The sequence below is a fragment of the Triticum aestivum genome, chromosome 6B (assembly GCF_018294505.1).
Source record: "Triticum aestivum cultivar Chinese Spring chromosome 6B, IWGSC CS RefSeq v2.1, whole genome shotgun sequence".
Lineage (NCBI taxonomy): Eukaryota > Viridiplantae > Streptophyta > Magnoliopsida > Poales > Poaceae > Triticum > Triticum aestivum.
In genome coordinates this window covers 50,373,331-50,393,584 of record NC_057810.1, presented here as the reverse complement: position 1 = coordinate 50,393,584, position 20,254 = coordinate 50,373,331, and the positions used below count along the sequence as shown (strand labels likewise).

Sequence of the window (20,254 nt, the reverse complement as noted above, 5' to 3'; positions counted from 1 at the left end):
GATATTTACAGAGAAAGTCGACCCCTAAAAATGAAGTTCTTCGACTGAAGACTTTGATATTCTGAAGACTTTCTGAAGACTTTGAAAGTGAAGAAATTGGTGTGACCTTGAAGACTCGGTATTCATTTGAGGAACATGAAGCATGAAGACTTTTGTTTTTGTAGTTTCATTTTCTCTTTCTTGAGTCATAGGAAACACCGTACTGTTAATGGGGGTCGAGGAAATACTAAGGAAAAATTTCCATGTGATGCTCAACTCAAAATCCTACACCTACCAATCCCTTCGAGTGAAGCCTTTGGAAATCTCATACAGTTCAATCACTTTCTTCAGTGACAGAGACAAAGTTCTTCTGGTCGCTGATGAATTTGTTCTGACTGAGGAGTTAGGAATTCGCCAGTGCGAATTGCCTACACAGTGAGGAACATGATAGCCCTGAGGAATTTGAGAGTCAAATTTCTGACCGTTGCTGTGCTACGCGCCCGCTGTCCCAAAATATCTTATCCACCTAACGGTCATATCATTGAAGGGCATTTATGTCTTATCATGTCGGGCTGCTCCCTAGGCTATAAATAGCCGCCCCCTACAACCACTAGCTGGTTGGCTGCTCCGAGAGAACTTGACACTTGTCATTTGAGAGCAACCCATCCTCCGAGGACTTTGAGCGAAAATCATCAAGTGAGGAAAACCCAAAACCAAACCCCTACAAACCCAAAGTGATTGAGCATCACTGAAGAAATTGATCATGCGTGGATCCGACGCTTGTTACCTTTGAAGACTGTGCTTCTTCCAGACGGTTAGGCGTCATGGTCTAGAGCATCCAAGAGGAATTGTGGATCGCCGAGTGACCAAGTCTGTGAAGGTTTGGAAGTCGCCTGAAGACTTACCACGAGTGATTGGACGAGGTCTGTGTGACCTTAGTTCAAGGAGAATACGGTGAGGACTGGGTGTCCTGAGCTGCGTGCTCAGCGACTGGGTGTCCGAGACTGTGTGTCCTCGAGTTTAAATACTCAGCCGCTCCAACCAGACGTACAACTGAGACAGCAGTTGGAACTGGTCTACCAAATCATTGTCTTCACCAACCTAACTGGTTCTATTTCCTCAACCCTTTCATTTCCTCATTACTGTGTTTAGTGTTTCTTCATATCTGTGCTTGAAGACTTTGACTGAAGACTTTCTCAATTTCCTCAGTTCAATTTCTTCAGTCTGTGTGTCTTCATCTTGTGTTATCCTGTGATTACGCTTTCTGTACTCTGTGCTAGTCTTCATTTCATCATGATGACCATGCTTTCTGTTATGCTTACTTCTGAGTACTTATTCCGCTGCTAGTAGTTCTTCGCAAAGGAATTTCCTCACCTGCAAATTTCTCAGTGAAGAATTCATAAAAATCGCCTATTCACCCCCCCTCTAGTCGATATAACGCACTTTCAGGATCAAATGAACAAAGTTGCCGATATGGTGCGATAATGAGCGATTGAACTTACTTCTGGAGCATTGTAGTCATGTTTTCATAGTCCTGGGGATCTTTTCGTCTCGAGTCTAAGATGGTTATTACTCCCTGCTCAAGCTGGATCTCTAGCAGAATAAAGTGGAAGCTGCACACGCATGCATAACTCATCAATTACATTACTATAACCTCGAGTAATAATAAGGGAAACCGAATATGCATAAGACATTAACACTCACTTGAAGTTCTAAGGAAAGAGTATTTTATCTTTGTTTTGATTTTTAAGCAATGATTGTAGCAAGTTGTCCTCGGTTTCCGTGACATTGTGTTTAACCGTCCATTCATGTATGATATCTGGGTTAATGAACCCAGTGTCCCAGATTTGTGCTTTCCTGCATTCGGCGATCTTCAATCTGCATAATAGTGAGGATAATTATATATACATGAAATGAAAGAGCTCAGCTATATATATATAGACAGATACTTAATTACAGACAGTAGCAAGTCACGAGTGTTTTGTCGAGGGCCTTTTTATTGTATAACTGGAATAACTCCTCAAATGCAACAGAAAGCAGACCAGTTCCAACGAGGTTGTGCTCCTCTTTAATTCTCATCGTCAAAACATCCTTCCCAGACTCGTTGCAGGATTTCAGGTACCATTCATAGAATCTTCGCATCATCGTTGTTAGAGGAGGATGATCAGGTTTGACGAGCGGCTGCCCATACTAGTATCTAAATTCATTCACCTCCATTGTATCAAAGTGTACACCATCGCTCAGGTAATCAGTAGGATTGGTACCGGGCATCATCCTCGGCAGATTAGCGACGATATCGCTAGACACCTTGAGCGGGGGGCATGATTGGTTCGCCTGTTCGCCGAGCTGGGGAATTTTTTCCCGCTTCTTCGTTCTTCTAACATTTTATCACTGGAAGTAGTTCCCGACCGCCGCGCATCTTCATATGTCTTCTTAAGAGCGCAGACATAGTTGTCATCCGGCGAAGGCGGTGGTGGTCACTTCAGGGCATCGATAGTGCGCTTCAATTTTACCGAATCTATCGTCTCCTTCGGAGGTGGAGGTTTCTTTGCAAAAAATTCCCTCCCTTGGGCTTGAGAGATCTCTGCTTTTTCCTCATCGGTCCTTGATATGTCTCCAACGTATCTATAATTTTTGATTGCTCCATGCTATTATATTACCCTTTTTGGATGTTTATGGGCTTTATTTTACACATTTATATCATTTTTGAGACTAACCTACTAACCGGAGGCCCAGCCCGTATTGCTGTTCTTTTTTGCCTATTTCAGTATTTCGAAGAAAAGGAATATCAAACGGAGTCCAAACGGAATGAAACCTTCGGGAGCGTGATTTTGGAACGAACGTGATCCAGGGGACTTGGAGTGCAAGTCAAGAAGCAGCCGAGGCGGCCATGAGACGGTAGGGCGCGCCCCCCTATAGGGCGCGCCCCCCTGTCTCGTGGGCCCCTCGGGCGGCCACCGACGTACTTCTTCCTCCTGTATAAGCCTACGTACCCCGAAAACATCCAGGGAGCCAACGAAACACAATTTCCACCACAGTAACCTTCTGTATCCGCGAGATCCCATCTTGGAGCCTTCGCCGGCGCTCTGCCGGAGGGGTAATCGACCACGGAGGGCTTCTACATCAACACCATAGCCCCTCCGATGAGTTGTGAGTAGTTTACCACAGACCTTCGGATCCATAATTATTAGCTAGATGGCTTTTTCTCTCTTTTTGGATCTCAATACAATGTTCTCCCCCTCTCTTATGGAGATCTATTCGATGTAAACTCTTTTTGTGGTGTGTTTGTCGAGATTCGATGAATTGTGGGTTTATGATCAAGTTTATCTATGAGAAATATTTGAATCTCCTCTGAATTCTTTTATGTATGATTGATTTATCTTTGCAAGTCTCTTCGAATTATCGGTTTGGTTTGGCCTACTAGATTGATCTTTCTTGCCATGGGAGAAGTGCTTAGCTTTGGGTTCAATCTTGCGGTGTCCTTACCCAGTGATAAAAAGGGTTGCAAGGCACGTATTGTATTGTTGCCATCGAGGATAAAAAGATTGGGTTTATATCATATTGCATGAGTTTATCCCTCTACATCATGTCATCTTGCTTAATGTGTTACTCTGTTCTTTATGAACTTAATACTCCAGATGCAGGCAGGAGTCGGTCGATGTGTGGAGTAATAGTAGTAGATGCAGGCAGGAGTCGGTCTACTTGTTGCGGACGTGATGCCTATATACATGATCATGCCTAGATAATCTCATAATTATTCGCTTTTCGATCAATTGCTCGACAGTAATTTGTTCACTCACCGTAATACTTATGCTATCTTGAGAGAAGCCTCTAGTGAAACCTATGGCCCCCGGGTCTATCTTTTATCATATTTGCTTCCAATCTACTTTTATTTGCATCTTTACTTTTTGCATCTATATTATAATATACCAAAAATATATTTATCTTATCATACTATCTCTATCAGACGTCACTTTCGTAAGTGGCCGTGAAGGGATTGACAACCCCTTTATTGTGTTGGTTGCGAGTTCTTTGTTTGTTTGTGTAGGTGCGTGGGACTTTTGAGGAGCCTCCTACTGGATTCATACCTTGGTTCTCAAAAACTGAGGGAAATACTTACGCTACTATTGCTGCATCACCCTTTCCTCTTCAAGGAAAACCAACGCAAGCTCAAGACGTAGCAGTCCTTTCGTATGGTAGCTTTTCCAGAGGCTTGAGAGATGGTCCATATCTAAATTGCCTCCCACCTCTGGTTGTACTGCTAGCCGCCAGAGCGGCGGCGTCTCTCTTCTGTCGTTGCTTACGAGGCGGAGAAGGAGGCGGTGTGTTCCGACGCGCCGAAGCAGCCGGAGCGGCGGCGTCTATCTTCTGCCATTGCTGACGAGGCGGAGGAGGTAGACTGCTCCGACGCGTTGGAGGAGGCGAAGGAGAAGGTAGAGTGCGGGCCTCACACGCCGGAGCAGCCGAAGAACCATCCATGGCTAGTGCATGCGTCGCTCTGTCTCTGAGCTCACAAACACGCTTCCTTATCGTCGTTGCTTTGTCCCCATCCATCAAACGTTGGATCACGCTCACGACCTGCCAAAGCAAGCATAAAAAAATAAAAGAGGAATGAGGCCAATCGATTTAGTTTTCAGTGTGAGGGAGAAAAAGCCCAGCAATAATGTGCGGTGGAAAGCGAGTACCAGGACTTGAATCCTGATGGGATGGGATACCACTGTCCACCTAACAATAACAACCTCAGTTTGGTTCGCGCCTACCAACTCTCCTTTTTAAAAGTAGAGATGGTGATGGCTTGCAGAAATATTTTTATTTTCCTTCTCCTTTATTTTTTGTCACTAGAAGTAGAAGACTTCCACACATCCGTGACCTTGGCTAGTGCAAGATTTGAAGAACCATCCATGGTCAGCGCGCGTGTGGCTCTGTCTCTGAGCTCACCAACACGCCTCCTCATCATCGTTGCTTCGTCCCCCTCCATCACACGTTGGATCACGTTCACCATCTCTTCCTTGCAGACAAAGCCCTCGCCAGCAGGCCCGGCGGTGTTAACCCGGGTCGCCACCCCTGCGTGGACCTCCAGCATCGCCGCGTTCATCTTCTGCTCCGCGTAGAGCGGCCATGCAACCATCGGCACTCCATTGAGGATGCTCTCCAGACTCGAGTTCCATCCGCAGTGCGTCACGAAGCAGCCGACGGCGGCGTGCGCGAGGATCGACGTCTGCGGTGCCCATGACAGGAGGACGAGCCCCACCCCCGCCGTCCTCTCGACGAAGCCCCCCGGCAGGAAGCCGAGTGGGTCATTGTCGTTGCCTCCTCCTCCGTCGGTTCCGAAGAAGGCGCCGTCCGCCGTGTCCTCGTGTGGCCTCTTTGCCGCCCAGATGAACGGACGTCCGGTCGCCTCCAGCGCAAGTGCTAGCTCGGTTGTCTGACGCCACGTGAGCGTGCCACCGCTCCCGAACGAGAGGAAGACAACGGAACCACGTGCCTGCTGGTCCAGCCACGTGATGAGGCGTGCGTGCTCCGGCTCCCGGTTCACGCCGACCGCGACCGGCCTGGCCCATACCAACGGTCCGACCGCGTACACCGGCATGCCCTTCACACCGCCCGCGCCTTCGCCCACCGCGGGCTCCACCTCACGGAACGTGTTCACGAGAATCCCGTCGACTCTCGCGGCTTCCTTGGCCAAGGACAGGAACCCAGCGTACGTCTCGCTGCTCCGGTCGGCGAGCAGAGACCCGGGAAGCTCGCGTGCGTGGATCGGCACGCAGCCTGGCAGCCGGATCGGGTCCGTCGCGTCCCGGTACTCCCCGACGAGCCCCGCGTCGAGCTCCGGGAGGTGCAGGAAGAGGGACAGGAGCATCCACGGCGAGGTGAAGAACATGTAGCACGGCACGCCCAGCTCCGCGGCAACGTCGCGTGCCGGCACGCTGGCCATGTCCACCACGAGCGCGGCGAGCGGCGCGGTAGAGACCAGCGACCGGGCGGTGTCCCGGACGTGCGGGACAGCCGAGAGGGCAGCATGCACGACGCGTTCGCGCACGGGGGTCGAGGGCGGCAGGGCGTCCGCCGGTGGCGCGGGCAGCGCGACTAGGTCGACGCCATCGGGCACGGACGCGGCCAGGGCGGCGTACTGCTCCGAGGGGGCGTCCGTGGCCGCGGCGAAGAGGAGCGTGGCGGCGAGACCATGGTCGGCTACGAGCCGGCGCGCCAGCTCGGCGAATGGGATGAGGTGCCCCATGCACGGGCTGCACAGGAGCACCACGTGCGGCCGCGCGCTCGCCGGCGACGGCTCCTGGTCACCTGGCTCGCCTCCCATGCCGCCGTACGTGTGCGACGCCGTGCCGAACAGCCGGTGTTTTGCTGGGGGTTGGGAGCAGAGTGGTGGATGCTGCCTCACGAGTTTCTGTAGTTGGCTCACTTGGTTGTACGATGGGACAAATTAGAGCAGCTGTCCCTTGTGTGGCGTCATGGTTGGCATCACTTTAAGCCAACGGGAGGTAGTGAAGGGCTACAAGTCAAATTTGGCATCTCGAGGAGTTAACCGTTACTGTAGTTTGCTAGTCAGATTTATTCAGACAGCATCTTCATAACGACTACTTCCTCCATTCCTAAATATAAGTCTTTTTAAACATTTCAAATGGACTACAACATACATATGTAGTTAAATATATTTTAGAGTGTAGATTCACTTATTTTGCCTGTATGCAGTCAACTGTTGGAATGTCAAAAAAAAACTTATATTTGGAAACGGAGGGAGTACAATAGAATTTGGCCCCTGAGATGAAAAAATAGAAAAAAACAGTGTGATGCTGGACAGGAGGTTGCTTTTCAGAATACAGTGAGGTTTCTATTATTAGTGGCCCTAAGTGTCTGGCATATCTGAAAAGACCCCACTCCGTGTCAAATTGCAATGAAAATTGTCATGTCCCTGCTTAAGAGCATCTTCAACAACTGGGCAACGCGCCGCGCGCTAAAAGTCACAATACAACGCCGGGTTAGCCAGCTTTTGCGCGCGGCGGTGCGCTGGCTCGAGCGGCCGCCGCAAATTAAAGCGCGCCCACGCCGCTCCAGCAGGCACGCTATATTTCATCTGTTTTTTTCTACTACGATTCGATACATATTTGGTTCCATAGATAGTTCATAGTCTTCTCCTACGATAGATAAAATAGTTCAGCACAGCCTGCTTCTACAATACAAAATAAAACGAAAAACTACTACTACTCGTCCGACTTGGACTCTGCCTCGGTGATGTCCTCCTCCGACGTCGGAGCATAGGCGTCAAGGAACCGCTCGTTGCCGGAGTCCCAGGAGGACCGCATCTCCTAGCGCTTCGTTGTACTTAGCGATCGCCTTCCGCATTCGCTTGTCCTCGCGATAGGCGGCTCGCTCCTCCCTCCTCTTCGCTCTCTCCGCCGTCCTCTCGGCGAAGAACTGTTCCTCGTTCATGATGTCGTGCGGGAAGCGATAGTTCCACAGCGCCATAGCTTCCTCGTCCATCTCGGCCAGCTTGAGACGATGCTCCCGCGTCCGGTGCTTGCGACGATTCTCGCCGGTGAGAAGCCGTGGGAAAGGCGCCAACTCCTGTGCCCGCTACTGCGTCGCCACGTCGGCGAAGTTCATGTCCTGACGGGACCGCAGGAGGCGCCACGCCGCTGCGTCGTACGCGCGGGCGCCCTCCTGGGCGGTGTCGAAGGTTCGGCGGAGTAGGTGCCGGACGGGTGCACGCGGACGCCGCGGTAGCCCGAACCTCCCCGGCGGCGAGGCGGCATGGTGGCGCGATGGTGGCGTGTCGGCGGCAGAGGGTGGCAAAGGGCGATGGAGAGATGGAGAGACCGGCAGAGGGCGCTATAATTTATAGGCGCGCCGGACGCGGTGCGCCAAATGTAGCGCGCGAGCTTCCTTCTTCCCCCTGAGGGAGTCCTGCACTACTAGGAAAATGGTTATAGATAGAAGTTTACCAGTAGCGCGTTTTTGTGACCCCACGCTACTAGTACTTACCAGTAGCGCTGTTTAGAAAACACGCTACTACTAACATATAACAGCAGCGTTTGTTTGCTTGGGCCGCGCTACTGTTACTTGGGCCGCAGGGCAGAAACAGTAGCCCACTTAGCTGTAGCGTTTGTTCTGAAAGGGCGCTACAGCTGGTGGGCTTCGCAGTAGCGTGGTGCTCCAACTAGCGCTACTACTATAGCTAAAGAAAATCGGCCCGATCGAGCGCCCCTGCACCCCTCACTCTCACAATCGATCCCCTCCGCCCGACGACGCGACCACGGTTAGGGTTTGTCCCCGGACGCCTCACCCCCGCCGACAGTGCCGTGCGCCGCCACCACGCGCGGTCGCCTCTCGCCTCCTCTGACGCTCCAGCCCCGTAAGTCCCCCTCTCGATCTCCTCCTCCCTGCGCGCGCCACACTAGCTAGCTACGCTCTAATCGATTTGCTGCGGCGGCTCGCCATGTTTTGGGATTTAGGGATTGCACGGTGGCTCCGCGCTTTGATGCATGGCTCCAATTGATTTGCCGCAGCGGCTCGCCACTCCCCTTGCTGCCCCTACGCGGCGCTCTGCCCTCTCTGTTAATTAGTATCACATATGGATTAATAGGATTAGTATCACATATGGATTAATAGGATTAGTATCACGTATGCATCTCTAGATCCTACTGTTAATTAGTATCACATAGGGGAGAGAGTAGAGGATTTTGTTGCTCACCGAAACTTAGGAGAGAGTAGAGAGAAGTAGCTAGAGAATTGTAGAGGCTTTTAGCACATATAATTGAAACTTGGGTTTCAATTCTTGGTTGCTGCCCCCGGAGGAGTGGTGGCGGCGGCGGTGCCTAGTGTTCTAGGGTTTAGAGAGGGGGCGTCCATGTCGTGCCTTTTCCGAAGAGGAGCCACGGGCGGCGTCGGTTGCCGTGTGCCATTTCGTGAACGCCTCCACACGCTCAAGTTTGTCGATGGTGGTCGTAGGATCGGCTCCTCTTCTGAAATGGTGCCATGGGAGCTTTTGAGATACGCTCCTAGAGCCCTGGTGTCGTCTAGCTCGATCTGATATGATGACAATGGTTGAGGGTTCACCATAGTGCTCGACCGTAGAATCGTGAGCATTTTTTAGCTCTGATATGACAGCAACGGTTGAGGGTTTCAATTCTTGGCTACTGCCACTAGCTTCTTTGTTGGACTTTATGTTTACTTTTTAGTTGTTATTTTGCTTGCCATGTGAACTCTAGCTATGAAAACTTTATGTTTACTTTTTGGATCGTTAATCCTTTAATCATATTGCTTTAGGGAAATGGCGCCACCACCACCACCACCACCACCATGTCGACGGTGCAAGTCAAGGTGCGCCAGCAGCCTTGCAACTGGCATGCTGTTTGGCATCTACTTCGAGTCTAGTTTTCTTCATGCGGCGGTAATAAATTATATGAAACTAGTAACTACTATTTTGTTTTAGTGTTATTGGCATTAATGCATCGTGTATATATCATTTTGCTTTTTGTACACAGATCATCCCATGCAATGTGAGGTCAGAATTCAACAATCTGACTGGAGGCTCTGTGACCTTTGAGGCTCCCGGGGCCCCTACACTATGGAGATCGACAAAGGACGAAAGATGACGCGGGTGGGAGGAGATGGATGGGTCCGTTTCATCGACAGCATGCATATCACCGTGGTGAGTTGATCAGCTTCGCCTTCAGAGCTGAAAGACCCAAGCTGGCTATGATTTATATCAACAAAGCAAAAGATTATGAGGATGATGAGGATGATGAGGATGATGAGGATGATGACGACCCACTCGGTGATGCCATCGTAGCTCAAAGAATGAAGTTGGGCGAGGAGGAGGTGTGCAACCTATGGGACATCATTCCGCCACGTGCTGACTTCGTCGGGGTGCCATTCATGACCCGCCTGACAAGTACCATGGTTGATCGGCATATCATGCTATGTTGCATTTACTGTAGTTTTTAGAGTAATTTGATGATATGCTTTATTGTTATACTTAGTGTAGAGTCCGATGATATATATGCTTAGTGAATCTTATATTCTTTATTGTTACACTTTAGTGTAGAGTCCGATCATATCTATGCTTAGTGAATCTTATGTGCTTACTGAATCTTATATGCTTAGTGAATCTATGCTTAGTGAATCTTATATGCTTTATTGTTATACTTAGTGTAGAGTCCGATGATATATATGCTTAGTGAATCTTATATGCTTAGTGAATCTTATATGCTTTATTGTTATACTTAGTGTAGAGTCCGATGATATATATACTTAGTGTAGAGTCCGATGATATATATGCTTAGTGTAGAGTCCGATGATATATATGCTTAGTGAATCTTATATGCTTAGTGAATCTTATATGCTTTATTGTTATACTTAGTGTAGAGTACGATAATATATATGCTTAATGAATCTTATATGCACTACTAGGGAAAAGCCTAGCAGCAACGCGGGTTTTGGCCCTCTTAGTAGCGCGGGTACCGGCGCTCCTAATAAGGCGCTACAGCTAACGTATAGCAGTAGCGCCTTTTGACCCGTGCTACTGCTACAGAAGAATAGCTGTAAGGCTCTTTGGGAAAGGGCGCTACTGATATTATCTGCAGCGCTGTTTAGTAGGAAGCGCTACTGGTAAGTCGGCGCTACTGCTAAATTTCCACCCCTCACTACTACTAGTTTTATTAGGTTTTTTTCCTACATATTTGTTTTTTATTTGTTTTGTATTTGAATAGGCTTTATACAATAATCTTTAGCATATCATCCACATACAAATGTAATCATAGCATATACATACAATTAGTCTCATCAAATCATGTCATCATCATAATCATCATCCAACACAAAGTGGTCTCTCGTCATCAATCTCGAAAATAGCGATACAAGTCTCGATTACTTGCAAATACATCGTCATCCATCTAAACAATGATATATGTGAGAATAGCTATCACTTTGAGTACATGAGTTCGTATCCCTCTCTCGCATTAGCGTGAACCTAAACTAAGTACTGTGTGCCGCTCGGAAACCGAAAACCGGTACACCTGGGCCTGACACTCCGGCCACTTGTCGTATATATACTCCTGGCGTAGAACTTCTTCGCCATCTATTATCTATGCACTTGCATCGTCACATCAGTCGATGATATGCAACATATATAGTTGAGCAACAGAAAGAGACAGACTTGGCAAAAATAGAAACAACATATCATAAGCATAAATAACAAAGTTCATCGTACCCAAAATGACCTAACTAGAGTGATTTTCGCTAGTCGAGGAGGAGGACGGTTTAATTACATCACAAATAAAGTTTCATCATGCATAAGTCAAAGTTTTGTCATAAAAGAAAGTATGGACTAAACGGACACATTGTCATATATCGACAATCACTCCATCATGTCGTGCCATCCATCCATGTCAGGGAGATTGTCATCGAGCTTAGTGAAAGGCTTCATGTCGAGACGCTGAGAGGCTATCCATGTTCGGACGTCTTCCCGCGACATTTGTCCTTCTGCATGGAACATCCCTGTTTTTTTGACGACCTCATTCATGATGATTTGGGCAAGTTCGCGCTGGATGTTATAGAACTCAGCTCGAAGTCGATGATCCTCGATATCTCCTATGTCCTTTGCCCATTGCAGAATATGGGCATCGCCAGATCTAGGTGCCATGTGAAGGTTCTGGTGATCCCGTCTGTACTCCAGCATGTGGTGTAGGACATATAATCCATCATTAAGAGACCGTTTGGTTGCTGGATGCAGCAGAAGTCGGTCTTATGGCTGAAGGCGGCCCTGCCGCCCCTTCTCTTCTTGTCCCTAACCTCTCCACCCCTTGCTTGGTAGTAAAACATAGCACTGTCGAGAACATCTTTGATGTGGGTGTAATCCTTTTTGTGAATGTTCTTCAACGAGTCCAAGTAAAGAGCGTGGGAGAATCGGGGGTAGAGGATGATGAGGACGGCGCGCCCGCCGCTGCGCAAAATAAGTACACCTCAAATTAATTAGCCTCCACCGTGCAAATTAATTATTGAAATCGAAGGAAGGATAGCAGCGCGGATGACTTACACGGGATGATAAGGCGCGAGAATCGCCTCCTTGTCCTTATTGGCGAGCATGAAACTGACGATGTAATCCCTCGCATATTCACGATGCTGTGCACAGACTCCCAAGAAGCCCTCGTGCATGTAGTACGGGTCAGCGATACAGATAAAACGTATCTGCTCAACCCCAATGATGTAGTTCATGTGCAAGGCATAAAGGCGGACAAACGTAAAATCCAGCTTCTTCACGTGAAACATGTCAAATATGTAATCGAATCGGAGGAAGAACTTATCCGCGGGGAAGCCGTCGACGTACGACATTTGCCGCGGAACGTTAACCACGTAGAGTGGGTATCCTGGATCTTTCAAGGCGATGAGGCCTTTCTCTACCCACAGCACATCGTCATGAAGTCTCCTTAGATCGCCGAATCTGGCCCGTAGCGCTGTTTCAGGTAGGATTGGTCGACCGGGGATATGCCATTTATCCGCATCGGGGATATCTACACGGTCCTGAAGCCGAGGCTGCTGAGGTGGCTAGATTATAGAATCAGCTTTTTTGCCTTTCCTCGCTCTCTTCCTAGACTTCTTTACCACCGGATGGTCGTCAATAATAGGTTGAGATGGTAATTCAGGCACCGACTCATGATGCTAAACCCTCATCCTCATCCTCATCCTCATCCTGTTCAGCGCCATCGTCATCCTCATCCTCATCCATGGCGACGTCATGAGCAACTAATGGAGCCACCTGCTTACCCCATCCGCTATCACCCAACCCGACACCCGATGCTAATTGGGTAGGTGGGGTGTTGATGTTCATACCTTGCTGAGGCTGCGTGCTCGTGGGTGTGCTCCCGGCCGCCTCCAGACGAAGCAGACTCTTTGGCCACAACAGGACCCACCCATTGCAACAATCACCAAGCCGCCGCGGGGTCTTGTCGTCATCCCCCACTACTATTAGAGGAGGCAAATTCTCGTGGCCCGGTTTGACACCGGCCATGGAAACCTTGAAGACGTTCGGGGGGATCGACCGGCTGTGGAACAATGGTTCCTTCGGCTCCATTATCGTCCCCTTCCCTACGTCCACCTTCTATTCGCCGATGGTGTACAATATTGTGCACGGGGTTTCGTCGGCCTGCAAAGAAAAGTCTGCGACGTGAGACATCCGAAAGGCAACGAAAACGGGAGATTATACATTTATATTGAAGGGGGCTAGTGTGGCAGATACCGTGAGGGCGTCGAGCTTAGCCAAAGAGGAGGCACCACCGAGCACGTCCGATGCGGGAGCAGGTGCGGGAGCAGGTGATCCCAAGAAGTCAGCAAGGGGAAAGTCCTCTGCATTTTTTTCTGGATTTTGCCTTGTCCAAGTGTAAACGCCCGTCACCAAGGAAGTAGATAAATCTGCAATCGCCTGTTTTGTGGAAGCTACCGCTGTTGCGACTGTCTGAGATGATTTCTTCTCAACCGCAATCTCAACCTTCTTGTCGATGCTTTCTTCAGTTAACGTCCGTCTTTCCTTTTTCTCCTCCGTGGTCTCACGGCAGTACTTCTTCCACATGGCGCCGTCTCCGACACCGTGCACGCGTCCATACGACGGTCGAGTATCCACCGGTTATTGTTTTAATATGTTCAACGCCCAGTTGAATGGAGTGTCCCACTTGGGCCTCGCCAATGCCTCAGACGGCGAGTCGCTTTCGGCCGCAATCCGGTGCTGCTCTCTCTGCAAAAGGCACAAGGATCGTTTACAAATATGACTAACGTGTGCAGTCGAATTGATCAGAAACTAAAATTACCAGCAGTCTCATGAACTCCGTAATGACCGGTGTTGTCTCATAAACCTTCTTCACTGGGTCCCAATGGTGCCGGGCCCTCAGGACGTCACGCTCCTGCGGGACGGTGAAATCTGCCAAGGGGTGTGGGATGCCCAGACTCGCGGCTTCCGCATCCTCCTTGGCCCATTTGGACCTCTTTCCGTCGTAACCACGGCTTCCGAGGCGGTGGGTCCCAATGTTCCTCTTTTGAAGCCCCTTCATGTACTTAGACTTTTTTTGGCAGCTTCGGCATTGCAAGCCTCCTTGAATATTTGAAACTACTCTTCCGTGATTGTCGGACTATCCTTTACAATCTCCGAGTAGGGTTCCCCGTCGTTGATCTTTGCTTTCACTCGATTTTTCCAGGCGGCCAACGTGTTGCTAAACTTGGTCATGGCATATTTGTTTATCTTCTTCATTGCCGGGTCCTTGTCTGGATCTTCATAATCCTTCTCATTCCGGCCCGGGAGCAAGAATATCTGGTGAAACTTCTTTAGGAGGGAGCTCCTCATATTTTCTATCTTCTTTAGATTCTCATCGTTGATGGTGGCGGTTGTCCGTATGATGCAGCCTATTTGATTGTCGTAGCACGCGCGCGCTTCCTCGGGCGCCTTTGGCTCAAAATTGCCGTCGTCCACCTCCGTGACCACCAGTCTAGTAGTCCTCAGTTTGTTAGGAACCCGTTGCCTCTTTGCTTTCGGTTCTACACCAGCTCCGCTCCCCGAGGCAGCACCGGTCTCAGCGCCAGTCTCGATGCCGGTCTGAATCTCAGCACCGGTCTCAGTCTCAGCACCGGTCTGCGTGTCGGTCTAGCACCGGTCTGTGTGTCGGTCTCAGTCCCCGATGCCACTGGTGGGCCCAGCAACAACATCTATTGATCGTTGGTAAGGCTAAAAAATTCGTCTGCCGCCCGGTAGACGTCGTCGCAATCACCAGAACCCTATCCTTCATCGTTGCCAGCGATGTTTCCTATGATTAAATCTAGTCAATTAACTCTAGACCTAATAAAATGAATAATGACATAAAAAAGGACTATTGTTTTGCAGGAATGTTGACTCCTTCCTGGTGAGGCAAATCCCGGGCACTCGATATGTCCTAGTTTGTAGCACAAGTCATGCCGAAATTCACGGGAAATTTCGGCATGACCTTTGCTAAAAAGTGGACAAATCGAGAACCTGAAATTTGCCGAAACAGAAATGAATCAACATTCCGGCAAAACATAGGCCACTCAACATCATTCCCTGGAAACAACAAAGCCACTTGGGCACAATCGAACAACTTCAATGAAAAGATATAACATGACCACTTCAATGAAAAATAAAATTTGCCTAAATTCTTTTCCTTGAAAAATAGTGGTCTTTTCAAAAATCAAAAACCTTTGCAAAATGACCTCACTAAACACAGAACCCAATTAAATTGCAAAGGAACTCCATTTCTCTAACCCTTCTGACCTAATGCTCTAAAATAAAATTTTCCTCTAACCTAGCCAATCTACTTAACCTAGCTTGTTAATCCAACGAACCTAATTAACCTACCTATTTAACCTAGTTAGTTAATCTAGTTTACCTAGATAATTCACCCTAATTAAACTAGTTAACGCAGCTAGTTCTCTGCCAAAGCCTAAAATAAATTTTTGCACTAATTAACCTGGATAATTAAACTAGTTAACCTGACTAGTTCTCTCTCAAAGCCCTAACTAAGTTTTTGCACTAACCTAGATAATTAACCTAATTAAAATAGTTAACCTAACTACTTCTCTGTCAAAGCCCTAACTAAATTTTTGCCCTAACCTAGATAATTAACCTAATTAAACTGGCTAACCTATGCATGAGAGAGAGAGAGGAGGGTTGGGGGCTTACAAATGATGGCTCCGATGGTGGCGACGGAGGCAGTGGTGGCGAGGGAGGCAGGGGCGTCTCCGGTGACGGCGAGGGAGGCAGGGGCGTCTCCGGTGATGGTGAGGAAGGCAGTTGTGGCGAGGAAGGATCCGGTGGCGTCGACGGCGGGTCCGTGGCGTTGGGGGCGGCTCCGGTGTCGTCGACAGCGAAGTGGGGCGACGGTGAAACGGGGAGACGGCGGCGCGCGGGGTGGATTGAGGGATTTGGGGAAGAAGTGGTGGCCGGGGGAAAACGGTTTTTTTGTTAAGTCAAACTTAGCGGTAGCGCGTTTTGCAAAATGCGCTATAGCTAAGATAGCTATAGCGGTTTTTGCAAAACGCGCTGCTGCTATAGCTATGTAAATTTCCTCCTTTTTTAATTTCCTTTTCTGTTTCTATAGCGGGGGTCTAGGACACGTGATGCAGCTACGTTAGCTATAACGCCTCTTACAAACAAATGCTGCTGCTATGCCTTTCTCCGTTTCTTCGCTTTTTCGTTTATTTTGCTTTACATTTTATTTTTTCCTTTCTCCTTTGTCTATTTCTTTCATTTTCATTTACTTTTCTATTTGTTTTTCATCTTATTTTATTTCCGCTAGTAGTAGCGCTCTTCTTAGGAAACGCGCTGCTAATTATGCCCTAGCGGTAACGCGTTTCTTCGAAGACTGCTACCGCTATGTGTAGCCTATCATTCTGCCAATGGGAATATTAGTAGTAGCGCTTTTGCAGCTACACGCGCTACTGCTAAGGTTGTATCTGTAGCGTAGTTTTTCTTCAATCGCTACTGCTATATAGCACTAGCGCGCTTTTTTGACCTGCGATGTTGCTAAATTTCTGTGTATAAGGTTTTCCCTAGTGGTGATGCTTTATTGTTATACTTAGTGTAGAGTCTGATGATATATATTCTTAGTGTAGAGTCCGATGATATATATGCTTAGTGTAGAGTCTGATGATATATATGCTTCGTGTAGAATGTGTGAGGCTACTTATTAATTGATATGTTTTTCTTATCCAGAAATTGCCAGAGCCTATCTGAGAGTTGTGGTATCAAGCCTGATGAAGAAGGCTCTGATGGAATACGCCTTACCGCAAGGGGCTCCGTCACCACTTGTGCGTACGGTGTGGACACGGACGGTCGCACACACTTCAACTCGGTTGGGTGGAAGAGCTTCCTCGTCGGCAAGAATCTTCATGTTGGACAGGCAATCCTAATTACTTATCAGGAACACCCACCGCCCAGGCTTGAGGATGATGGTCGTCATCGACATCATCTAGAACTTCATATGCATGCGCGTGGCTGTTGAACCATATATATGCTAGTATGACTACCTAGTAGACTTATTAACTATGATCTATCCATGCATCGTTGAGTACTATATGAGTTTGTGAGATTGTGTGGTTATATTAAATGTGGTACTATCGTTAATGTTTGTGAGATGGTTCTGTGAACTTAGTTTATTTGCACTGGACTTGTCTTGATTTCCATGAATATTGCACCTGACTGCTTTTTTTTATATTTCTATTTTCCTAGTTGTAGCGTGGGGAGAAAATAGGGCACTACTACTACGTGATGATAGTAGTAGCGCTAGTGGAGGAAGCAGCGTCCTATTCTACTAATAAGTATTTTAGCTGCAGCGCTTGTCCAGACACGTGCTACTGTTAAATAATAGTTGTAGCACCCTAGCACTACTGCGGGTTCCCGCGCTACTGGTATGTAAAAAACCAGCGCCACTAGTAAGCTTTTCTCTAGTAGTGCTGGATTAGGGGGTATTCGGACAGCCGGACTATTGGAGCGTGAAGATACAAGACTCAAGACTTCGTCCCGTGTCCGGGTGGGACTCTCCTTTGCGTGGAAGACAAGCTTGGCGATCCGGATATTATATTTCCTTCTTTGTAACCGACTCCATGTAAACCCTAGCCCTCTCCTGTGTCTATATAAACCGGAGAGTTTAGTCCTTAGAGACAGAATCATAATCATCATAGGCTAGCTTCTAGGGTTTAGCCTCTACGATCTTGTGGTAGATCAACTCTTGTACTATTCATATCATAAATATCAATCAAACAGGAAGTAGGGTTTTACCTCCATCGAGAGGGCCCGAACCTGGGTAAACATTGTGTCCCTTGCCTCCTGTTACCATCAGCCTTAGACGCACAGATCAGGACCCCCTACCCGAGATCCGCCGGTTTTGACACCGACATTGGTGCTTTCATTGAGAGTTCCTCTGTGTCGTCGCTGCAAGGCTTGATGGCTCCTTCAATCAACAACAACGTGGTTCAGGGTGAGACTTTCCTCCCCGGACAGATCTTCGTGTTCGGTGGCTTCACACTGCGGGCCAATTCGCTTGGCCATCTGGAGCAGATCGACAGCTACGCCCATGGCCACCAGGTCAGGTTCGGAAACTTGAACAACACGGCCAATATACGTGGAGGCTTGATCTTCAACGGATTCGGGCCTGCCCCAGGAGCACCGGACAGTCACGATGAACATGGCTTAGACTTGCTGTGGGACAATGCTCCAGATATCGCCCCTACAGGAGCCCTGGACCTAAATCCGGAGCAGATTGCGTCGCCCGAGGACGGGTGGATGGACCCTGCCCCAGAGGCTGTACACTCATCGGCGGCAGAGCCGAACACAGGCCTCACCCCCAAGGAAGCCTGTGACACCGGACCCTTGGACTCATATCCGGCTGTAGGTTCCAATCCGTGCACTCCCGAGCCCGTAGAATCTGGTTGGGCTCCGGTAATGGAGTTCACCGCTGCGAATATCTTCCAGCACTCGCCTTTTGGCGATGTGCTGAACTCGTTAAAGTCTCTCTCTTTGTTAGGAGACTCTTGGCCGAACTATGTCCGGCTCGAGTGGGAAGCAGGCGACGAAGGAATTCGTTGCCCACCCACTACCCACTTCATAGCCACTGTCGACGATGTATCAAACATGCTTAACTTCGGCTCCGATGATACCGACGGTGTGGACGTCGTCACAGGAGACGACTCCAACCTAACGAGGCGCTGGACTGCCACCTCTTCATATGATATATACATGGTGGATATGTCTAAAGAAGACGACGGCGACAAACCGGAGGACAAAACCCCCGGGCAAAAGCCAAAACGATGGCGCAGACGCCGCTCCATGTCCAGCAACAGTAAAAATAGCGATAAAAGCGCTAGAAAGATCGACACCCCAGTAAACTCTGAAGGCGACAATGACCACATGGACCCAACCATGGAGCAAGATGAGCCAGGTCACGCCGAACACAGTTCGGAGCAGACGCCCGATCACAATGATCCCGAGGGACGAACTCATCAAACCGCCCAGGGACAAGAGTGAAGGAAATATGCCCTAGAGGCAATAATAAATTTATTATTTATTTCCTCATATCATGATAAATATTTATTATTCATGCTAGAATTGTATTAACGGGAAACATGATACATGTGTGAATACATAGACAAACATAACGTCACTAGTATGCCTCTACTTGACTAGCTCATTAGTCAAAGATGGTTATGTTTCCTAACCATAGACATGTGTTGTCATTTGATTAACGGGATCACATCATTAGGAGAATGATGTGATTGACATGACCCATTCCGTTAGCCTAGCACTTGATCGTTTAGTATGTTGCTATTGCTTTCTTCATAACTTATACATGTTCCTGTAACTATGAGATTATGCAACTCCCGTTTACCAGAGGAACACTTTGTGTGCTACCAAACGTCACAACGTAACTGGGTGATTATAAAGGAGCTCTACAGGTGTCTCCAAAGGTACATGTTGGGTTGGCGTATTTCGAGATTAGGTTTTGTCACTCTGATTGTCGGAGAGGTATCTCTAGGCCCTCTCGATAATGCACATCACTATAAGCCTTGCAAGCAATGTAGCTAATGAGTTAGTTACGGAATGATGCATTACGTAACGAGAAAAGAGACTTGCCGGTAACGAGATTGAACTAGGTATTGGATACCGATGATCGAATCTCGGGCAAGTAACATACCGATGACAAAGGGAACAACGTATGTTGTTGTGCGGTTTGACCGATAAAGATCGTCGTAGAATATGTAGGAGCCAATATGAGCATCCAGGTTCCGCTATTGTTTATTGACCGAGAATAGCTCTATGTCATGTCTACATAGTTCTCGAACCCGTAGGGTCCGCACGCTTAACGTTACGATGACAGTTTTATTATGGTTTATAAGTTTTGATGTATCGAAGATCGTTCGGAGTCCCGGATGTGATCACGAACATGACGAGGAGTCTCGAAATGGTCGAGACATAAAGATTGATATATTGGAAGCCTATATTTGGATATCGGAATGGTTCCGGGTGAAATCGGGATTTTACCGGAGCACCGGGGGGTTACCGGAACTCTCCCGAGGGTTAATGGGCCTAGGTGGGCCAAGAGGGAGAAGAGGAGGGCCGGCCAGGGCAGGCCGCGCGCCCCCTCCCCCTTAGTCTGAATAGGACAAGGATGGGGGGGGGGCGGCGCCCCCCTTTCCTTCTCCACCAAGGCAAGAGGGGAGAGTCCTACTCCCGGTGGGAGTAGGACTCCTCCAGGCGCACCCCTAG

General features: G+C 48.5%; 1 protein-coding gene across 1 annotated transcript; it reads right to left on the bottom strand.

The window, feature by feature from the left end:
* Nucleotides 1–4,209: 4,209 nt before the first annotated feature.
* LOC123133414 (hydroquinone glucosyltransferase) lies at nt 4,210–6,605 on the bottom strand. Its single transcript, XM_044552911.1, has one exon. The coding sequence runs from the start codon at nt 6,293–6,295 to the stop codon at nt 4,805–4,807; it is 1,491 nt and encodes a 496-aa protein (XP_044408846.1). The 5' UTR covers nt 6,296–6,605; the 3' UTR covers nt 4,210–4,804.
* Between the last annotated feature and the right edge of the window lie 13,649 nt (nt 6,606–20,254).

What these genes read in the sequence shown, in the direction of transcription:
- LOC123133414 (XM_044552911.1), bottom strand. Translation starts at nt 6,295, where the DNA reads ATGGGAGGCGAGCCAGGTGACCAGGAGCCGTCGCCGGCGAGCGCGCGG.